Below are 23398 nucleotides of genomic sequence, written 5' to 3'. Positions count from 1 at the left end.
CTTACACATCAGTGGTCTGTAAAGGCCAGAGGGTGCTTCTGGGAAGGGTGGTATGCCTGATATATATGAAACAAAACAGATGTTTCAAGACAGACAGATGTGTCTCAAGGGAGAGAAACACTTATTCTGGGAGAGAGAACAGTGGCCTGGTTGCAGCTCCCAAGACGAAGCTGCCAATAAGAATCTGGCAAAAGGAATTTTAGATCCAGAAGATTCCAAGGAAGCAGATGTAGGTCTGCTAATTTGTGTGGTGACAGAGGAAGGTAGAAGGTGGGGAGCTGAAGAAAGTTCCTTGATAGGTCAGGAGCTCCTTGAATGCACTGTGCACATCCCAGTACTTTAACCATAGTGCTCTGCATTTGTATAGAAAACAGACCCAAACAAGGGACAAGTCTCAGGGCCTTTCTGGGAGAGCTGGGTTTTAAAGAGGGATGCTAGCTGTTGATCAGAGGAATCATTAAATGTAAGGACGCCTATACGCATCTAGTGGTATCCCTGGTTAAGGTGGGTCAATGGTAAATCCACAATGGGTATAGACCACTGATTAACAAAATCCTTTCCAAAACAGAAAAAGATTCAGCAAGCAATCAGGGCATGTCCAGGACCTCTCAGAGTGCTTCCAGTCTGTCTTTACAGTTGTAGGAGCTCCAAAAGACCCTAGAATGGATACTTCAGATGCAGAATAGTATGTATCGCATCAATAAATCTGGTGTATAAACAGACCACTGTGATTCAAACAATCTCATCAGGTAGAGACTGAACTCCAAATTAGAATCAGAGATGGTCTCTGCAACTGATGGCTCAACCATCTTTAAGACACTAAAAAGACTCTGCAGTTGAAGGAATAGGAGCATGGATAGAGCCTCTGCAGTCAACACCAACAAAGAACTGGGTGAATTTGGCCAAAAGTCTTGCATAACTATAGTAGGCACCCTTGACATATCCTCATTGAGGGAGCTATAAAGTATTCGGATTATGAGGTGTACCCTACAGCCAAAGGGCAACAGTAATCCAGACATCAGTACCTTCGGAAGGCAGAGAACTAACATCACTGAACCTGTTAGGGGAGTGTAAGATGGGGTCATATGTTGCAGCTGGACTGCCACTTTGGGGTTTATTTACTAAAGCTGGAGAGTCCAAAATCAGACTCCCTTCTGCATAGAAACCAATCAGCTTCCAGGTTTCATTTCCAAAGCTTCATTGAACAAGCTGAGGTTAGAAGCTGATTGGTTTCTATGCAGAAGGGAGTCTGATTTTGGACTCTCCAGCTTTAGTAAATAAACCCCCTTGTGTCTAGATACAGACATGTTGTGACCATGTGGTGGTGAAGTAGCTAACCTCAGGTTATGAGACAAGGCCTCAGGTTCCAGACAGCTGGGAAACGATCTGCTTGGAAACATAACCAGCTGGTAGTCAGTGAGGGTCAGATGGCCTGAGATAAGCAAAGTTACAGTAGGTGGGCAGTAGAAATGGATCGAAGAAAGAAGAAGCTTGAATGGCTCTTTGCAAAGCAGGAGCAGCAGTGGGGAGATGGGAATGGTGGGAAACAGAACAAAAAGTGCATGGCACCCATGGCAGATGATGTCAGGACTCAGTATTAACCCCTTCCATGGTAAAAATGTCAGTAAGATGGAAATTTAAAAGACACATAGCAGTCCCTATAATGGGGTAGCTCCTGATGCTTAAGTGAGTTTTCAGAGACAGGGCAAGTGCTGAGGCTCTGGACCTGGAAAGTGCTCTACAGATAACTTATTATCAAACAGGGTTTAGAATGTGCCTTACACAGAAACCATTGCCTGAACATCACTTCTAGGCTATCTATGAAACATCCAGTCCAAAGAAGGGTTTGGATATGGCACTCCAAGCTAGGCTTTGCCAAGGCCAATCTGGACAGCTGTCACTGTAGTGACTAACTCAAGAACCAATTTAAAGAAAACTCAAGACTGAATAAATAATATGAAAAAAAAAACCAAAAAAAGTTAGCAAACAATTAAGCTGGTCATTTCCCATTATAACGGAGAAGAAAAACCTCCATCTTTCTAAGACACTAGCAAAAAAAAAAAGATGAGGCATACTGGTAGTAGAAGGTGTTATCCTGGGCTGGTCTACAATTTTTTCTTTTGCCAGTGTCCAATCCTCCTGTAGGCGGCAGTAAAATATGACAGTTGACCTTAATGGACAAGAGAGCAAGGAATTATTAAATTTTCACTATGGACCTATTTGGCAATAATAGTGTCTTGCAACAATATTCCATTTTCCATGCCATCTAATGTGAGTCAAAAACGCATTAACAAAACAAAGTTTAAAAAAAGGTTTACATTTCCCTTTTATGATAAGAGTTTTTTTGCAGCTTAGATGCGCCAACTAAGCTTAGCAGTGATAGTATCCATCAGTCAACTTGACAATAACTCAATGACTTATTTTTATGATTGACAGTGGGTCTGAGTACTAGGAACACACATGTTGCACACTCCTGGTTCTCTTCTGCAAGGTTAATGAACATTCTCACAGCAAGGGGTATTTTATATTTGGACTCTTAGCCATATTAAGTTTGCTAAAGGGAATGAATAAAAAAAAAAAACTATTTTTAAAAATTGATAAAAGAGAGGGGCAAGCAAATAAGGTATTTGCCACCTTCATAGGGAGCCTAGGATCAGACTAGTGCTTCAGAGTAGGACAAAAAATGCCACTAGGGGAAAACTATTACCTGAAAAATGATGTGCCTCATTTAGCAATGAGCAAGATAATCACTCATCGGGAAAACAGGTGAAATACAGCACCTGAGCAGGATAAGGAAACTTGGACCAACAGTTATGGTGCACAACAATAAGGTAAGTTACTAGGGTAAAAGTCTTAGCCTAGAATACCTAACCCTTGACTTTAGCAAAGTAAGCTAGAATAGACAAGGTATGTCCAGGAAAAAAAAAAAAAAAAGAAAAGACCAACCAGACTAAAGCCGAAGGCTTAAACAGAGCTCCCTGAACCTTTGAGGTCAGTCACAGAGAGGTTCAAAAAATTTGAATATAACCTGGTAGACAAGTATGCTCTAGAACCCTATCACTGACACGACAGTAAACACTACATCCGTAGTAGTCGGGAGAGGAGGAGAAGCTGGCTTTCAGCTGTTGCAGGGACAGACAAACAGGAGATCAGTTCCTGCATTTGTACCCCCACTGCACCGATCACCCCCTCTCCTGCCCACATCCAAATCCCCTGCTGCCCAGGCCCTCTTGCTAGTCTGGGCCAATACAGGAGGACTGGTGCTACACCCTTATCAGCAGCTCTGCTGGGAGGTACCACCTGACTATCCTCCACCATATATCCTAGGCCCCACTGCCTTCCTAGGCACTCAGGATGCCAATGGTGGGTGAGCTGGGAAAGTACTATGAGAATCCAGATTCTCTGGAGGAGCCATGTTAAATAAACTGCTAAAAATTAGGGGCAAAGGTCCACAAGAGTGTAAACGACAGGCTTAGGGTAAAGTGTGAGCAAGTAGGATACGGACTCTTAAGTGAAGTGCTTCTGAACATTTGACTTAACTACTCGCCAACCGCAGATAGCCGAATGATGGCTACACTGCGGCCGGCCAGTTCTGGGAGGGCGTCATATGACATCCTCCCAGAACGCGCTCTCCTGCACGCTCCCAGGGGCGCGCACCCGGCGATCTCCGTGAACGCTGTGTCCTATGGACAAAGCTGATCACGTGATGTGGTAAAAGGCCAATCACAGCGTCCTTTTACCACATGATCAGCCGTGTCCAATGACACGCTGATCACCGGGAAATGCAATTGCTGGTTCTCGGCTGCACTTTCCTCACGCTGCCAGGAGCGTGAGGAAATTACTGCCGAGAACCGGCAGTTGTCAGAGTAGGGATCGGGACCGATCATCAGTGCCCAGCAGTGCCACCCACCAGTTCTGCCCACGTGTGCCCAGCAGTGCACCCTCCTGTGCTAGCAGTGCACCCTCCTGTGCCACCCAGCAGTGCCACACACCTGTGCCCAGAAGTGCCACCTACCTGTGCCCAGCAGTGCCACCCACCTGTGCCACCCACCAGTGCTGCCAGTCAGTGCCACCAGTCAGTGCCCAGAGGTTGTGCCAGTCAGTGCCCAGCAGTTGCACCAGTCAATGCCTAGCAGTTGCACCAGTCAATGCCCAGCAGTGATGCCAGTCCGTGCTGTCTATCATTGCCGCGTATCCGTGACACCTCATTAGTGTTGCCTGTCAGTGCTGCCTATCAGTGCCCATCAGTGCTGCCTATTAGTGCCCATCAGTGCTGCCTCATCAGCCCACATCAGCGAAGGAGAAAAATTACCTGTTTGAAAAATTTTATAATAGAAACAAAAGAAACTTTTTTTTTTTCACATTTTTTGCACTTTTTTTGTTTATAGCGCAAAAAGTAAAGTGCCCAGCAGCGATTAAATACCACCAAAAGAAAGCTCTATTTGTGAGAAAAAAAATGATAAAAATTTCATATGGGTTCAATCTTGCACGACCGTGGAATTGTCAAAGTGCGAAAGCGCTGAAAGCTGAAAATTAGCCTGGTAAAGAAGGGGGTATAAGTGCCCGGTAGGCAAGTGGTTAAGAGATGAGGATATCAGATAAATATAGCACAAAGGTGGATATAGGGGTCTGTTCCATGGTTAGGTTTCAGAACAATTTGGAGGACAATGAATAGTCAAGTGATTGCAAGATAAAAGTAGTAGGAAATGTTTTATGACGATTTTGCAGTGTGCAAAGTCTCTCAAATGGGGTTGAAGTGAATTAAAAAACCACAAGGGGTATAACCAATTGCAAAGGAAAAGGGGGCTTATCTGCAAAAGGAGTGCAACATACAATGGGATAGAATTCCCAGGGGTATGGTGCTACCATGAGTAGGAATCAGAGATCCCAGAGTGCAGAGTACCCAAACAAGCCTGGGAAAAAGCATGTCAGAGTGCTGTAATTCCAGAAAATGCAGGCCAAGAAGGTACCTAGATTAAGGATCTAGAGTGGAAGCTACAAGGGGATCCCTGAGCATCCAAATTGTGTGGCAGTAAACCTCCAAGGGACCCAGCCGGAGTCATCAGGAATGACAGTGTCAAGAGCAGAATCACAAGATATGCTTACCCTTAAAAGGGCATATAAATCAAATGTTGCCACCCCCCCGAAACACTTACCCGAGTACTCTCTCAATCCAGCACTTTGCCCAGCTGTAAATCTCTCCCCTCTCCCTGCTCTCATAGGCTTCGCTGAGATTAGCAGCAGTCATTGGCTCTTGCTGCCATCAGTCAAAGCCTGTGAGGAAGGAGCGAGGGGTGGGGCCGAGCGTCTATGGACATGAGTGCTTCTACAGCAGCTGGCTGGCATTTAGAGAAAAGAAGTCAAGAGTGCCAGCGGTGGACAACAGAAGAGAAGGAAAGGGGTCACAGAGCACGCAAATATAACATGTTTATTATTATTATTTTTTTTTTTTTAAATGGACTTTACAACTGTTTTAAGAGTATCTTTAGTGTGCCAGACACAAAGCCAAGTACCCTATGTGTCTGAACTGACATTACGCCCATGTGAAACACAAGCTTAGATGCTTGTAAAAGATCACAGCTGAACCACAAGGCTCCAGGCATTTGTTCCAAAACTTCCAGGACACAAGAGTTTGTCAATGAGATAGAGGGGTCTCTTAAGAGACTTGATCCACAATGACATGGAGTCATCACCAAAGGATCAAACTGAGACCTAAGCAGTGAAACCAATGGCAAGCCAGTAAAATCCCTAAATGTAAGAACATCATCAACCTGTTTAGTGGTATGTTTGTTAAGGTGGATGACTAACACCTACAGTAGGCAGAAATAACTAATCAATAAATTCCCTTTTAAAGGCAAAATATAATTTTACATTGCAAGGAGAATGTGATGATTCCACAGGTTGTTTCAAGTTCTCATAGTGGAATGTCTTACATAATGAGTATATTGGAAAAGTCTATGCAGCCATAACATCTGCTAATAGGGGCCTCAGGAACACTTTAGGCTGCTTTCATACTGCAGCACAGTGTACCTGAAGATTTTGTGCAGGTTAACCATGGTTTCACATAGACTTCTGTTATGTCCCGCATTTTTGGCAGGTTTTCTGAAAGCACACAAAAATTCCTGCATGTTGCATCTTAGACACACTTTCAGAAAATGTGCAAAAGATGTGGGACATAATAAAAGTCTATGGGAAACCGCAGGTGACCATAGAGGAGGTTTCAGTCTCACACTGCAGAGCTGTACAAAACGGATGATTATGACCCTATAGTACTAGGGGTTCCAGGATCTAGGTTACAGGTGCATGTCCCTTCTGGGGATACTGAGAAATTGCTCCTAGCAACAATAGAGGAGTATGGCAAGGTTAGCGGTTTCAGCAGAATTGTCCTTTCAGTGCCCTATAAAAGGGTCTTGCATTGTGCAGCACAGAAACAACTAGTCCCAAAGGGAAGCTAGGCCTTGCTGACTCAAACCTGAGCAGCTGATGCTAAAGAGGGTTTTAGGTGGCCGGTGGTAACCATGCCATTGTAGAAAACAATTGGAGAGTGGTTGATTCACAAAAAGGGCCTGAAAAGCAGGACTAGCAGTGGAATTGGCTCTCTAAGGTCTCATTACACAGAGGTTTGTAAAATGCCACAACACAGAGCCCAATGCTTGAAGGTCACATTCTAAGTGCTAGCCCTGCAAATTTTCCGTCCAGTGACGGTGTCCAAAGTTGCTGCTGAGGATACACAGATTCAGAAAACTATTGTGTAGAGAACAGCTCAAGCAGTGTTTTTGAAATCACTGAAAAAAATATCAATGGTGTATGGAATATCTTGATTGGAAAAACAAGGAAAGAGAAAAAAAAAAAAAAAAGAATAAAAAAGCTAGTTAAAAGAGAAAATTTTGACTTCCTTGTAAAAATTCTATATCTTGGAATACAGTAAAGGACACGAGCAAAGTATTTACAGACTCTGGGTTATAGGCTTGTATCTTCAAGTGATTGGACACTGGCAAAGCTTTTGGGAACATGCTCCTTGGCACCTTCCCTATAACCCTACCCTACTCCATGAGTCCTCAGTGTTGTAGCAAGCAATGCTGAGTAACAATGGAATGGAAAGGAGGTGGCCTGTGTCCTGTTAAGTACTCCAAGATACAGAATTTACATGCAAGTCAAAAATTTTCTTATCTTAATTGCATGGTACAGGACACAGGCAAACAAATTCAGAGACCCAGGGACAGCCTTACACAGCTGGTCTACTGAGGTCTGAAGTCAATATGCCCATAAAATTTCCACTGTTGTGGAGGAATGGGTGTGTAGAAGCACAGGAGGAGATCTGTCCTTGAGAACTTGAGCTCTAGCAATCAGATTTCCAATCCATTTGGAGATGGTGGAAGCAAGAGTGTCCATTGCGAGATCCTGAGCACAGGACAATAAAGGAATACATCTGCCCTATCAGAGCTACAGTATAGCTTTGAGGTAGATTGTGATAGCTCTGACAATGCCCAGGCAATGAGGAAAGTTTTTCTTAAGATTCTTTGCAGCAGGGCAAATTCTTCTTCATTGGGATTAAGACAACCTTGTCTGTATGAAGTATGAGGAATGACTCTTTACAGGAGAGGGCCACCAACTCAGAGCCACATCTGACAGATGTGATAACAACCAAAAAAGCTAATTTGCAGGACAGATCTTTTAAGGGAATACCCCTGATGGGTTCAAAAGGTGGTTTCAGCAAGGCAAAAAGAGCCAAGTTGAGGTCCCAAGAAAGCACAGGGTCCTTCAATAGGGGATTTAATGTGAGGTACACCTTGAAGAAAAGTTTGTCCAAGGGAGAGTGAACCCAGAGGTCTTTGAAAGAAAATGGACAAGGCAGAAACCTGTCTTTTCAGCATACTTAAGGCCACGATCTGGTCAAGACCCTAATGTGGAAAGGCCGCAATGCAAAGTACAGAGCAATCTCTGGAATTGAAGCCTGTGATCACACCAGGCAAAGGACAACTTCCAGGTACAATAGTAGATCTGCCTGGAAGTGGCTTTTCTTGCTTTTAGTGAGCTAGAAATAACAGACTTAGAGACCCCAATATCTTTCTAAGACCTGGGCTTCAAAAGTTATGCTGTTAAAGCCAGAGACATTGACACAGAGGGCCTTGAGATACTAGATACTGAGATAATAGTTCTTGAATGAAGCTGAGGAAATGGTAACGCCTCGAAGGAGGGTACCACGAGACCTAGAACTCTAATGGAGAATCTTCTCATTGTGGGATATCCCTTTTTGTGGACTCAGAGAAAGAATTCTTTTCTGGAAGGAAAACCATTGATTGGGATTGCATTGGGAGTCCAGGACCAGATCCAAGTATTTCAGGTGAAGAGAAGACTGAAAAGTAGACTCTCTTTTTATACTGATCACCCAAGCTAAAGACTGGAGCATCTGAATTGTCCTGTGGAAATGTACGGACAGGTAGATGGGAGAGGAGTCCTTCAGGAGAAGGTCTTCTGAACAGCCTGTGATTTTGATTCCTTGAATTCTGAGAAAGGCAAAAAGATGCTAGCACTTTTGTGAGCAGAGGATAGATCAAAGGTCAGTGCAATACACTGGAAATGATTGTCTGCCATTGCAAAACACAGAAAGTGTTGATGTAGATAAATGGGAACATGCAGATACTCATCTTGGATGTTTATGGATGTAATGTATTCACCTTCTGTCAGAGAGGCAACTACAGTACTTACGGATTCCATGCAAAATTTGGAATTTGAAGGTATTTGTTGAAAGATTTTAAGTCCAGAATAGAATGAATATCCCTTATGGGCTTTGGATACTATAAACATGTTTGAATAGGATCCGTTAAACTTGTCTTGTGGAAACACTTGAACAACTACTCCCTGGAACAAGAGATTCAGAGTATTCTGCAAATCTGACTGTCCTTGGGCAGTTTTTGGCTGATTTGAGAGAAGAAAATGGTGATGGGGTAGAGTTCTGAACTTTATTTTGTACTTCTTTGAAACCACTGATTGAATACACAGGTCTGTGACCCAGAGAGGGACTGTAACTGTAACAGACATCCCTCGCTTTCATGAGTTAGGGAAGCCCTTCATTGAGAAAGGGGGAAGTCAAAAGAAAGGGCTGAACTTAGAATTTGAAGTAGAAGCCCAGGTAGAACAGATAGGTTACCTACATTTTGAGGAGGTAGAGGCTCTTGAGGAGGGGAGTTTTGTGATCTTCCACTGTTGGAGTAAACCCCTCCCTTCTTATGACATCTTCGATGAATTGATCAAGTGCCTCTCCAAATAGAGGTATTCCTTCAAAAGACATATGTGTGAGGCACTTTTTACAGGTATCCTCAGCTGTCCAGGTCTTTAGCCACAAGATTCTGTGCCTGTGAATGTTGATTAAAACCTTTCTGTAGATCTGTCTCATGACAAGATATAGGGCATCCACACAATAGAGCACAGTGGAAGGTAGCTGCTAGAATTGATCTGTTAAAGCATGATCTTAAAAAACAGGGTCATGTTGGTTGTCTATTTCTCTAGTCCATTTAGCTGTAGTTTTAGCGCAAAATTTGAAAAGCTGACAGCATCGTGAACACCATTCAAATATTGCCCTGTTCTTTAACCATGACGGTTAGAAGCATACAGGGTGACCCTGTCTTGCCTATGCACAATGCTACACTGTATATGAAGTTCAGGTTTTACCCATCACGGTGGGCATACTCCCAATGGGGTCTTAGGGACTGGATTCCCTAGGGATGCACCACAGCTCTGGATCTGTATACCACTCTGTGGCTGTCCGATTTTCTGAGTAGAGCGGTCTGGTTCAGGTGTGGATTACAGGCTCACTGACTTCTATGGAAACCCCTGCTGATTCTCACATCATGAGTCTGTGAACACAATTTTACACTGGTTTTCCCTGATCCTGATGTAAATCTGACCTGATCCGCTGATCAACTACTGTGTCAATTAGCTGTGAAAACGGAACTTCAATTCGCACCGCACATGTGTGAATCCACACTGAGGCTCCTGTGAGACTAGGAAGAGTGGATAGAAGAACTGCAGCCGGGCACAACACTGGATGAAGAGGACTCAGGTGAGTGTTTAAAAGGAGGGAGGGGGTAGTCTGCTTTAAGTCTGGCAAATGCTGTATCTCCCAAATTAGCCAAAATATTTATAATTTTTTTGGCACTGTATGGGTGACAGTTTGTGCATGGGGCTTTGATGATCAAGGATGACACAGCTAGTTGCCTGGGGCAAAAGCCAGCACTGGAAATACTGACAAGTGTTGAATTTAAACCATACATCGGGTAGACAAGCTGTGTAATTATTTCAAATACTTAAATTTCACTTTTAACTTGAAACCCCTGCATGGGCGACCTTAGAAGTCTTAGGCTGCAATCCCATCAAAGTTGAGAATTTATTTTGGCTCCACCCATCAGACAGGCGCTTTATCACCAACCCCCATCTCAAAATAAACATTACAAGTCAGTTAAATATTTTGATAACCTTCTGTCCCCACATAAGCCCTTTATGGCTTTTACATATAACTCTGTTTCCTTTGAGTCTTTCCATCCCTTGGGTATTCAAGCAATGGACTATCAAAAATATTACCCAGGTGAGACACTTCATAACTAAAAATGGGGTCAAGCCCTTTGCGCCTTTACAACAAAAAATTAATTGGGGGTACAACCTATATGCTAAAAATGGTTTGCAACTATATGGAAGGGGGAAGGCTGTGCTGGGGGAGAGGTTTATGGGAAGGCTGGAGGAGTATTTAAACTGGGATTGAGGGGGAAGGGAGAATTAGATTATAATGGGGCAGACAGGTCATAAAGGGGCCAGTCCCTAGTAGTGGGTGAAATGGGGAAAGATGGGGGGAGTTCTATGGCAGGTGATAAGGTTTCCATGTTACAAAAAAAAAACACTGGAAATGGTACACTTTGTACAAAATAAATGTGAAAAATGTGTGTACAAAATGTGACAATGAATTAAAGTGTTTATTCAACAATTCCAGAAGTCTACCAAGAAAAACAGGTGAGTTGGAAGCTTTGGTGCACGAAGAGAACTAGGATTTAACTGGTATTGCTGAATCTTGGCTTCACTCTTCACATGACTGGTCTAATAATATTCCTGGCTATGCGCTCTTTCTGAGAGACAGGGTAAAAAGAAAAGGTGGTGGTGTCTGTCTCTATGTGAAAAGTGATCTCAAAGCATGTTTGAAAGAGGATCTAGTTGATGGAGAGTGTGATGAGGCTGAAGCATTATGAGTGGAATTGCACATGAGTGTGCATACTACAAAGGTAAATAATGGAGTTTGTTATTGGACACCCAGTGTTAATGACGAGGTGGACACAGCTCCTTGCACAGATAGAAAGGGTTGCAAGAGCTGGCACAGTGATAACAATGTGGGATTTTAACTACTGGGAAATTGACTGGAGTAATGGCACTGCAGGAACAGTTAAAGGGCAAACATTTTGTAAACCTGTTACAACAAGACAATTTATGGTACAGTTCATGGAGGCCCCAACTAGGTATAATGCTCTGCTGGACCTATTCATATAAAAGAACATCTGGGTAGCAGTGACCATAACAATTTCATTTAATGTTAGCTGTAAACAACAATCACATACTGGAAAGATAAAAACACTAAACTTTAGGAGAGCAAATCTCCTCCCTGGGAAAACTCATACACTCCCACGGCTTCAACTATCACCTCTATGCTGACGACACCCAAATCTACCTCTCCACCCCTCTCCTCACCCCCACTATCTCCGCCCGCATCACTCACCTCCTAAACGACATCTCAGACTGGATGTCGCTACATTTCCTCAAGCTCAACCTCTCCAAAACCGAGCTCCTTGTCTTTCCCCCTGCCCACACCCCCCCCCCCCCATCCTATCCATCATCACCAACAACTCCACTATCATTCCCGCCCCGCAAGCCAAAGTCCTTGGCGTCATTCTTGACTCGAACCTCTCCTTCCAACCGCATGTCAAATCACTTACAAACACATGCAGGCTCCACCTCCGCAACATTGCCAAGATACGTACCTTCCTCACCCCTGACACCACCGAACCTCTAGTACACTCCCTCATCATCTCACGCCTTTACTACTGCAATTATCTTCTCACCGGCCTACCCAAGTGCAGGCTCTCCCCACTCCAGACCATCCTGAACTCAGCGGCTAGACTCATCCACCTCACCACCCGCTCCACCTCTGCCACCCCCCTCTGCCTCTCCCTCCACTGGCTCCCAATTGCCCAACGCATCAAATTTAAACTTCTAACCCTGACCTACAAAGCCGTTCACAACACTGCCCCTGACTACCTCACCAACCTGATCCCCAAGTACCGCCCAACCCGTACCCTTCGCTCCTCACTGGACCTCCTTCTATCCTGCTCCCTGGTCTCCTCCTCCCATGCACGACTGCAAGACTTCTCCAGGTCCTCCCCCGTCCTCTGGAACTCACTGCCCCAATCCATCAGACTGTCGCCTTCCCTCCTCACATTCAGGCGCTCCCTCAAAACCCATCTCTTCAGGGAAGCCTACCCCACCCTCACCTAACGGCTTTTCTCCCTCTTTCCTCCCACCCCTCATTCCCCTCAGCCACTTCCTACTGTACCATTACCCCCTCCCTCCTAGATTGTAAGCTCGAAAGAGTAGGGCCCTCTTACCCCTCGTACATTGTTTGTTATTTTTGTACTGTGCCATGTATTGTCCCCCCCCTATTGTACAGCGCTGAGCAAACCCTTTGGCGCTATATAAACTCGATGTAATAATAATAATAATAATAAAGATGAGTGCCGCTCTCCAAGGCTTAGACTGGGAGGGAATATGGGCATCAATGAACACAGAACAGAAATGGGAATTCTTCAAAAAGACCATATGAGAACACACTGAAAAATATATTCCCATGGGCAATACGTTTAAAAGGATAAAAATAAAACCTACGTGGCCCACAGCCAAAAAGTTACAAAAGCTATAAACAATAAGAAAAGAGCTTTTAAAAAATATAAAAATAAAGAAACACTGTCATCATTTAATTACATGGAACATAACAGAATATGTAAAAAGAAATTCAGGGATGCAAACAAAATTCAAAACGAGCTACAGATTGCAAAAGATAGTAGGACGAACCCCCCCAAAATTCTTCAAATATATTAATAGTAAAAAAGGTCAGGTCTGAGCTTGAAGATCCTTTACAAAATAATCTAGAGTGGTGACTGGGGAACATAAGGCAAATTAAATAACTTCTTCAGCTCTGTGTATACATACAGAACATGGGGAAGCTCATGTCCATAATGGGGATGATATTGACACAGATCCAAATGATCCACAATAGTTCAAAATTGATATGATCCAGAAATATTTAGACAGAATAAAAGTGAATAAAGTACCTGGACCTGATAACATACACCCAGAAGAATTGAGCTCTGTCATTTCAAAAACATTGTTTCTGATTTTTAGGGACTCTAACCACTTGCCCTCCAGAGGATTTACCCCCCTTCCTGACCAGGCCATTTTCTTTGCGTTACAGCGCTGCGTCACTTTAACTGACAATTGCACGGTCATGCATCGCTGCACCCAAATTAAACTTGCGTCCTTTTTGCCCATGAATTGAGCTTTCTTTTGGTGACATTTGATTGCCTGTGTGGTTTTTATTTTTTGCGCTATAAAAAAAAAACCCGACAATTTTGAGGAAAAAATAAAATTCAATATTTCTGACTTTTTGCTATTAAACATGTCCAGTAAAATGTTTAAAAAAAAAAATTTTTGTCATAAAATTTAGGCCAAAATGTATTCTGCTGCATGTCTTTGCTAAAAAAAAAAATCTCCATACGTCTAAATTAATTGGTTTACGTGAAAGTTCTAGCATTTACAAATGGCGGTATATATACTGGGATTTTATTTTAATTTATTTTTATACTAGTAATGGCAGTGATCAGTGACTTATAGCTCAACTATTGGACTGCGGTGGGCATTCTGACACTGAGGGGAACTGACTTGGTTTCACTGACATCCCCAGTGACACCAATACAGTGATCAGTGCTAATAAAAAGCACTGACACTGTACTAATGGCATTGGGCAGGAAGGGGTTAACATGTGGGGCGATCAAAGGGTTAACTGTGTGCTGTTTTACTAGGGGCTGTGTGTTAGTGCTTTACTGTAAGCACACTGCTGTGCATGGCTGTGGTATTTAGCAGTTTATATTTACAAAAATAATTGCATTTCCATGTTATGTGTACTGTGGGAGAGCAGATATAGTGAATTCAGGGTCCTGGGTTTACTAACACTAAGAGCACTAGATGTAATTTCTGTCTTCTGCTTTATTCCTCTGCTATCAGCATGAACTACTTCTGACAAGTTCTCCTCACACCAAGAGAAAAAAGGTGACAGGGGAGGGAACTCCTGCTGACTTACAGCATCAGCTCTGTTCCTGTGAGCTGCGTGAATGGGGGTGTGTCCCTTCCCTCCAATCAGCTCTCAGAGCTCTCCTCACAGAGATCTGCAGTGTGATTTCAGCTTTTTGCTCCTTTTTTTCTGACAGCTCAGTCAAGCTTTATAAATCCTGGACTTTGAGCAGATGTAGAGAAGAGAGGACTGTAGACAGACAGGTACAATTTATGAAGGAGGATTTGTTTAATCCCTGTGTATTGCCTGAGGCCAGTCACTTCACTGGGTATATTTAAGGTTGTATAACCACTTTAAGCTGGCCATACATGGATTGATATTTGGCTGGTTCAGCGGGAACCTGTGTATGGGCAGACTGACTGTACCAAAGTCAATCCATCAATCGCCTTGGATACAACCAGCCTGTCAGATTTTTTCACATTCGATTACTGCCAGCAGCCATAGCCTCTACAGGTAACCATTGTGTTCTGCCCGCTGAGAACCGTCACCCTCCCCATCCTCATGATGGAAGGAAAAACAATCAAATAATCTATTAACTGCTTTACCCTTTCCTCTTAGCACCTTCCCACATACACTAAAAAATGGTCATCAGATCTAAAAATAGAGTTGGACGCTCAGGATTTGTCCCAAATTTGAAAGACAGCTAAATCCTGTGCCATCAATGCTCTGGCTATTTAAACAAACTACAAATAGTACTTAGTCCCCTCTAAAATCACGCATTATGTCCCAGGATAGTCCACTCACTGCTTCTGGAGCTGTGGGCATTTTTTTTTCCACGTATGGTGGACCTGTCCTGTAGTGCACCACATTTTGTGACCTTTACTGGATGCTTTTTGAACTTTCAGCTACTCCAGTCTCTTTTTCAGCTCAATTGCTCTTTTAAATCTAAGGCTCCCACGCACAGATAAATGTACTTTTAAACTATTGTTCAAATGTAATTACAGCAGCTATACCAACAATTGCTAAACGCCCACCCTCTCTCTAAATGAAACCAAGTCCAGAATTAACACGGTCCTCCTGCATGAAAAAAATACAAGCAAAACTCACTGATAAAGTAGAGAAGATCCTTGACACTTCACTATCTCCTTGCAGGATTTGACCAAGACCTTCTGTTCTTTTTAGACTGAAAGCAGATAAGCAGATCTGTCCCACCCGCTGCACTGCTTATTTTGTTTCAAGGAGCACCAACCACACACCCCCTTTTTTTTTTTCCTCCCCCCTCATTACCTATTCCCTTCTACTTACACCCTACTCTTGATGGCCATCTACCCGAACCTTCCACTTGGATAGTCGTCATCATTGCTTTAAAATGACCTAATTTGATTCACTTGTCTAATGTGGATTCTTTGTATCATGCTTCATAGACGATTATCCTAGATGGTCAGGTTACTTTGTTTCAGGGTGGATTTGATTTAAATCAAACTGATTTAAATCACGATTTAAATCACTAGTCAGTAAAGCTTGATTAAAATCATAGTTTTCTACATAAAGACTAATTCTTGCTGGTATAACTAATATGCAAGTAGATGAAGATTTTTAGAATAACAACTTTTCATATTAGTTTTTTTATCCCCAGTTTAATAGGTTAATCATTCATATTTGGACAACTTTTCTGTTGTACTTAGGAAGGAGAAAAATAATCATTCCCTTAATAATAACAATTTAAATAGATTTATGCAACTGAAACAATAACATTCCAGCATATGTTATTTGCTTAAACAAACATCCATGTTTGTTAACTAATTTGGCTAAACAAAATATATATATTTTAAGAAACTTAGACTGTCAGCCCCTTCCTCCTCACACTTAGTTTCACTTTCTTCTTGTGCAGATCTATTCCACTTCAAACAATCAGAAAAATATTGTTTCTATTCTATTCACTGAACTTCTTGAAACTTAGCACTGAAGGGGTTGATTCTGTATTCATAGGTTTGTAGAATTTAGGATTAAGGTCTTTTTCTTAACTCATGTTCATGTTATAACATTTTTGCTGTGAAGAAGAGGCATGTGATCTCCGCTGAGTCAAATTCAGTTTTGAGAACTGCAAAGTAAACCAAGCATCTGTGATAATATCTTGTAGGCAGAGAAACTGCCCAATAATCTTACAAAAACCTCTGGAAGAGCATGACATTGTGAATGGATTAATGGAATTTATTTACCAAAAAAATTAAACATATACAGCCTTATTCTACATAATTAAAAAACTAATCTTTATTTCATGATGGAATAACCTTTGGATGGTAATATATTTTCCTCAAAAAGCATTTTATTAAAAAAAAATCCGATTTAAATAAAAAAAATCCGATTTAAATAAAAAAATCCGATTTTTTTTATTTTTTTTTTAAATCATTGATTTTTATCCACCCTGCTTTGTTTACTTTCAAGTCTTGAATTGTTCACAGTCTATTTGTATCTGCTTATGAAAATAAATAGGTCGAACAAGAAAAATGTAAATAAAAAGCATATTTCAGGTTTGGCTTTGGTGGGGAATGCTTAGAATTCCTACTTTTTTTTTTTTACTTTTTCTTTATTGCTGTCTGTATCTTGAGTTTCTTTCAGAGACATTAACTACTCAATAAGTTATCGCTTCATTTTCTGTTGCAGCGACAACTGTAACAGTTTGGATTTCCCATCACTTTCAATCCCAAATGACAATGGGAAAAATTAAACTTCCTCAGTAGGGCAGAAACAAACACCTGACAGAAGTTCTATTTGCTCCCTCTGCCAGCTAAGACAAAAAAAAAAGTTCTGGCGACAGGCAGACGTTAAGCTCAACAAAAAATACATAATTCAAACAAATTCAATGTATCTGTACGGTATTACAGATTATTAAAGGTCTAGCACCCAAACTCACTAGAGAACAGAGGTATACCGCTCAGGCAAACAATCCAGATCAATCCACAACAGGTGCAGGCTCTGGCTCGCCACCACAAACGATGCAATAGGAAGAAGGGCCAGCCACACACCGGAGGATAGATGAATATAGTGTATATTTTTTGATCTAAAGGACACACAAAACACCAGAACATGAATACAGGACCTGTTAACACATTTCACACGATCTTGTGCTTATGATTAAGCACGAGATCGCGTGAAACGCGTTAAAAGGTTCTGTATTCATGTTCTGGTGTTGTGTGTCCTATAGATCAATAATATTCATCTATCCTCCAGTGTGCAGCTGACCCTTTTTCCTGAACCAAACTCACTAGCCCATGGGAATGGCAATAGACCTCGGTCCACTCAATTACATAAATGTCAACCATAAACAAACAGTCACTGTCATTCCATAAAAAAAGAAAAAAAAAAAGAAAAAAACTGGGAAACCTTATCAATATAACCTTCAATATGAAAAGTACATGAAAGTATAGTGTTAAGCCATGGTACCCAAGTTTAAAAAAAAAATCTGGATTTCATCTTGCTTACCTTGCTGTTCTTGTAGAGAGTCAACAGCACAGCATAGCCCCCTGACCTTTTTTGAGGCACATACTCCCGCTGCTTTTTCCCATCTGTCTTTTTCTTTTTCTAAAATCACAAATGCAGAGGAAACACATTTGTCAGCCATTGTATATGTAAGGACACTGCTTTAAGCTAGTGTTTTCATATAGTCTTAGTTTATTCCAATGATGTGAAATGGAGGGAAAGCATAAATATTTGGGTAACCTTCTAGACGGATCTAGAGGGCTCCTTCCCATGCAGGCCTGTATTTGCAAATAATATAATTGTGGAAGGCAAATGCCTCATAGGCCTTTGTTTTGGGGGAAGAAGGCAGAGTATAAGAAGGTTTGTTCACCCAGATGCCTGAACCTGTGCTCAATAGGAATCTAAAGTGGCCTGTGGCAGAGGCCTAGAGAACCAAAGGCTGACCTGTGAAAGCGGTCTAAGAATCAAATGAATTCCAAACTACACTGCTCAATAAAAATTAAAGGAACACTTTGTCAGCACATCAGATCTCAAACGGGGAAAAATAATGTGTTAGGAACGTAAGGATGACCTATCGTTTGATGGAAATGAATTCAGTCCTCTGTAGGTTGATAATTTTAAAAACACCCCGAAAATCAAAGTGAAAAAATTATGCAGCAGGCAAGTCCATTTTGCTGAAATTTCATTGCAGCAACCCAGAATGGTACTCAGTAGTTTGCATGGCCCCCATGTGATTGTATGCATGTCTGACAACATCAGGGCATGCTCCTAATGAGACAACAGATGGTGTCCTAGGGTATTTCCTCCCAGACCTGGACCAGGGCACCACTGAGCTCCTGGACAGTCTGAGATACAACCTGGCGGCGTCGGATGGACCGAAACATGATATCCCAGAGGTGTTCTACTGTATTTAGGTCAGAAGAGCGTGGGGCCATTCAATGGTATCAATTCATCCTCCAGGAACTTCCTGCATACTCTTGCCACATGAGGCCGGGCACTGTCGTGCACCAGGAGAAACCCACGACCCACTGCACCAGCGTAGGGTCTGACGATGGGTCCAAGGATTTCATCCAGATACCTAATGGCAGTCAGGGTGCCATTGTCTAGTCTGTAGAGGTCTGTATCAGATCAATATACCAGGAGTTTAATTTACTTGATGCTATACTCTGATTAAAAAGCGTTCCTTTAATTTTTTTGAGCAGTGTAGTTTGTGGCAGAGGCCTAGGAAACCAGAAGATATCTGTCTGCCAGGGCCCAAAGAATTCTGCTGTGCAAAGGGATTGTTGCTGCTGTTTTGGGTATCTTGCACTCCTAACCCTCTCTCCTCAAGAAAATCAAGTCAATAAAATTGCAGACCGTCTGCTACTATCTGTGAGTCAGTGCGTTGGGTGCAGCTCTAGGAAAGGTCACCGTTGGGAATCTAAGAGAGTCTCTTAATTAAACCCCCAAAAAACATTTAATATATTGCAGCTTACCAATTCCTAAACATGGTGGCTGTATTAGTTTTCTTTCAAAATGTGAACAGAAACTGAACATCTGTCCCATACAGCTCCATTTCAGAAGGGGATCTGTTCATGGACAGATCCCTATTGAAAGGACCCTTTTAGGCTTTTTCCTTTACGGTCACCTGTTGATCTGGCCAGTAAAGATGGCTCTACCCTAGCAAATTTTCTAACAAACTTTCATACAAAAAATTTGTTTGGTTAGATAGAAAATTTTCTATCCTGAGTCTCCGAAATTTCAAAAATTAAAATCATTTGATCCCACTAATGATTAGAAAATCGAATGAACGTTAAAACTAAAATTTCTACTAGTGTATGGCCAGTTGAAGTCTGTTATTTTTCAGCTCTATTTAAAAATATCAAGTTGTCCAGCAAAAGTGTCAGTTAATGGGTTAAAACAAAACATTTAACACTGAAAAGTTGCTCACAATGGCAAGCTTTTTTCATTTATGTAAAAGCTTTATCTCAAAAGGAAAAATATTGTTGTAATATTGTTGTAATGTGTTCGCTAGAGATTGGCTTTAATTAGTCAAGTTAATCTAAATCTACTAGTGCATCGAACACTATCCTCTCTCCAGATTGACAATTCGGCTGTCCAAAGGTGTCTTCGTGCTCCTCTATTCAGAGTGGAGATACCCATAAGATGGGAAGTGTGATACCGACTGCTTCACTTAAAATAAATTAAAATAAAATCCTTTAAAAAAAAGAAAGCCATTGCAGCAATCACATTTAACCACTTCCAGTCCGGACACTTTTACCCCCTTCCTGTCCAGGCCAATTGTCAGCTTTTAGCGCTATCACACTTTGAATGACAATTGCGTGGTCATGCAATATTGTACTAACACTGTATTAATTTTTTAGCTTTTTTTTTTTGAGACAGATAAAGCTTTATTTTGGTGGTATTTATTCACCACTGGGATTTTTATTTTTTTTGCTATGTAAATTAAAAAGTCCAAAAATTTTGAAAAAAAGTGTTTTTCTTTATTTTGCAAATAAAATAGTATTTCAGCATAAATCTTGGCCAAAATTTATTCCGTTATATTTTTAGTAAAAAAAAAAAAAAAATAACCCAAATTTGTTTATAACCAAAAATTATAATTTTTAAACATTTTTTTTTATATTATTTTTTATTATTATTTTTTTTACATACTGTCATACTGTCACCATGGTGACACTGTACTACTTGTGGGGGGGGTGATGAAGATTTTTTTTTTTACACTGATTGCTTTTACACCCATAAAGGATGTAAAAGCAACTATTTCTCCTTCTCTCTAGCTGCATTCTTGCAGCCATTGAGAGCTACTGAGTGAGCTGTGATTGGTCACAGCTTGTCACATGGTACAAGGCTGTGTGAGCCTTGTACCATGTGACCTCTGTGATCATTCACAGATTTCACACGTAGTAAGCAATGATGTCACAAGTGACATCTTGCTTACTACTTTGCATGTGATCACTGATTGGCCAATCAGTGATCACATGATCGGGACCTCGTAGAGAGGTCCCGTCCGGCGATCAGTGTTCCACTGTGTCCGGAGGACACAGCGGGCACCAGATCGCGGTGCTGTGCGATCCCAGGGAGCGTGCACAAGCAGGGTGCGGGGGGGGGCCATTTATAAACGGCCACCCGAACCTGCACTGTAACCGTCCGGCCGTTTATATACAATGGCCGGACGGGAGGTGGTTAAGGACTAGTAAACTGCAATACATTTCATTTTTGTTTTGGGTTTAATATTGCTTTAAAATCCAACTCCTGTAGGGTGTGAGAGCGAACTACCCAAAACACATTTATATTTTAGGAATATACGTCAGGTTTATGTCATTTGCTAGATTCTTATTTTTTATTAAACCCATTGGTAAGATATCTGGATAGGACTGCACCCACTTGCTACCTTCTACAAGGGGATCTCACTTTCCATGTCAAAATTTTCAAATATTTTATTTTAGGGAAAATGCAGCTGGAGCAGATATAGAAGAAATATTTCTGGAGGGAAACATCAAGGCTGTCATCTCACATCTTGCTCTGATAATTTCAGTAGCCAACACAGAGTAAGTATACATACAGTGGGGAAAACCAAATTTGATCCCCTGCAGATTTTGCAAGTTTCCCGACTTACAAAGAAATGAAGGGTCTATAATTTTTATCATAGGTGTATTTTAAATGATATAGACAGAATATCAACCAAAAATCCAGAAAAAAAAAATGATACAAATGTTATAAATTGGAGTTGCAGTTCAGTGAGTAAAAGAAGTATTTAATCCCCAAGCAAAACATGACTCGGTACTTGGTGGAGAAACCCTTGCTGGCACGTGCAAAGGAAGTCGTTTCTGGTGGTTGGACACCAGGTTTGTTACAGATCTTCTCTAAAACCTTAAGGTTTTTTGGCTGCCGCTTGGCAACTCGAGGTTTCAGCTTCCTCCATAAATTTTCTAAAGGGTTAAGGTCTGGAGACTGACTAGGCCACTCCATGACCTTAATGTGCTTCTTCTTCAGCCACTCCTTTGTTACCTTTGTTGGTGGTATGTTTTGGGTCATTGTCATGCTGCAAGACCCATCCATGATCCATCTTAAATGTTCTGGTTGACGGAAGAAGGTTCTCATCCAAGATTTTACAATACACTGGCCCCTCAATGCGGCAAAGTCGGCCTGTACCTTTAGCAGAGAAACAGCTCCAAAGCATAATGTTTTCACCTCCACGCTTGACTGTAGGGATAGTGTTCTTAGGGTCATAGTGAACATTTTTTCTTCCTCCAAATTCGGCGAGTAACGTTAATACCAAAGAGCTCAATTTTGGCCTCATCTGACCACAGCCCTTTCTCCCAATCCTTCTCTGAATCATTTAGATGTTCATATGCAAACTTCACATTGGTCTGTGCATGTGCCTTCTTGAGGAGGGGACCTTGAGGGCACTGTAGGATTTCAATCCATGGCGGCATATGGTGTTACCAATGGTTTGTTTGGTGACTGTGGTCCCAATTGCCTTGAGATCATTCACAAGCTTCTCCTGTGTAGTTCTGGGCTGATCCCTCACTTTTCTCATGATCACCCTTACCCCATGAGGCGAAATCTTGCATGGAGCTGCAGACCGAGGGAAATTGATGGATAATTTGTATTTCTTCCATTTGCGAATAATCGCTCCAACAGTTGTCTCCTTCTTGCCAAGCTTCTTGCTGATGATCTTGTAGCCATTCCAGTCTTGTGCAGGTCTACAATCTTGTCCCTAATGTTCTTTGACAGCTCTTAATATTATACACATAACGAGTTTAGGAGCACCTTTTTAAATTGACAGGACTAATCTGTGTACCACATGAGCACATAGCCAGCCTGTGGAAGCCAGAATTATTGTTGGCTGGTAGGGGATCAAATACTTATTTTTACTCACTGAAAAGTAAATCAATTTATAACATTTGTATCATGTGTTTTTTCTGGATTTTTGGTTGATATTCTGTCTCTATCATTTAAAATACACCTATGCTAAAAATGATAGACCCTGCATTTCTTTGTAAGTGGGGAAACTTGCAAAATCTGCAGGGGATCAAATAATTATTTTCCCCAGTGTAAGACAGGTGGACAGTTTCAAACCACTAAGAGCACACCAAATTTATAGTACTAGACATTCTTTACAATTCTTGTTGTTACACAGCAATTAGTTTGAATCAGGTTTGAAGTTTATTTATATAAAGATTGTAACATTTAATATTGTGATAGATAATACATGAAAAGTTAGGTTCCTCTTTACACTGGAGATAAAACCTTTACATTTTTTACCAGGAAATCGGGTTAGAAGGTTGTATTAAAAAAAAGATAGTAGTAGATAATATGGGAAATTACACTGAACATGCAATAAACAGACATATTTTCACACATGTAGATGTACAGAGCTCACTTACTGTGGGGGATGGATCTTGGTTGACTTCTGGCAAGTTTGGTTCCAGTGTAGAAGTAGAAATGGGGGATGAGCTTCTTTGATGGTTTTTGGATGTAGCACTGGAACGTGGAAGTGAATGTATTGGGGCATTAGGACCTATAAAGCAAAAGATACAAATGAGGATGTAAGACACGATCAGAATTTGTAGCACATGGTACAGCATTTGC

The 23398-nt window shown here is 41.5% G+C and overlaps 1 protein-coding gene across 6 annotated transcripts in view; it reads right to left on the bottom strand.

The window, feature by feature from the left end:
• MUS81 (MUS81 structure-specific endonuclease subunit) overlaps window positions 1-23398 on the bottom strand; it is a 307431-nt gene that overhangs the window by 142095 nt on the left and 141938 nt on the right. For all 6 annotated transcript variants that reach the window (XR_016307484.1, XR_016307485.1, XM_089658092.1 and 3 more), the window contains 2 exons: window positions 23194-23327; window positions 17807-17905 (listed from right to left, as the gene is read on the bottom strand). Coding sequence is in view for 4 of the 6 variants with exons in the window: in XM_089658092.1 (XP_089514218.1) it covers window positions 17807-17905; window positions 23194-23327 (233 nt within the window). In the remaining 2 variants the exon portion in view is untranslated. The remainder of the gene's footprint in view (window positions 1-17806; window positions 17906-23193; window positions 23328-23398) is intronic.

This window comes from Staurois parvus, unplaced genomic scaffold (genome assembly GCF_062004578.1).
Source record: "Staurois parvus isolate SC_StPar_1 unplaced genomic scaffold, SC_StPar_1.0 ptg001051l, whole genome shotgun sequence".
NCBI lineage: Eukaryota > Metazoa > Chordata > Amphibia > Anura > Ranidae > Staurois > Staurois parvus.
This window is presented reverse-complemented; position numbering and strand designations above follow the sequence as displayed.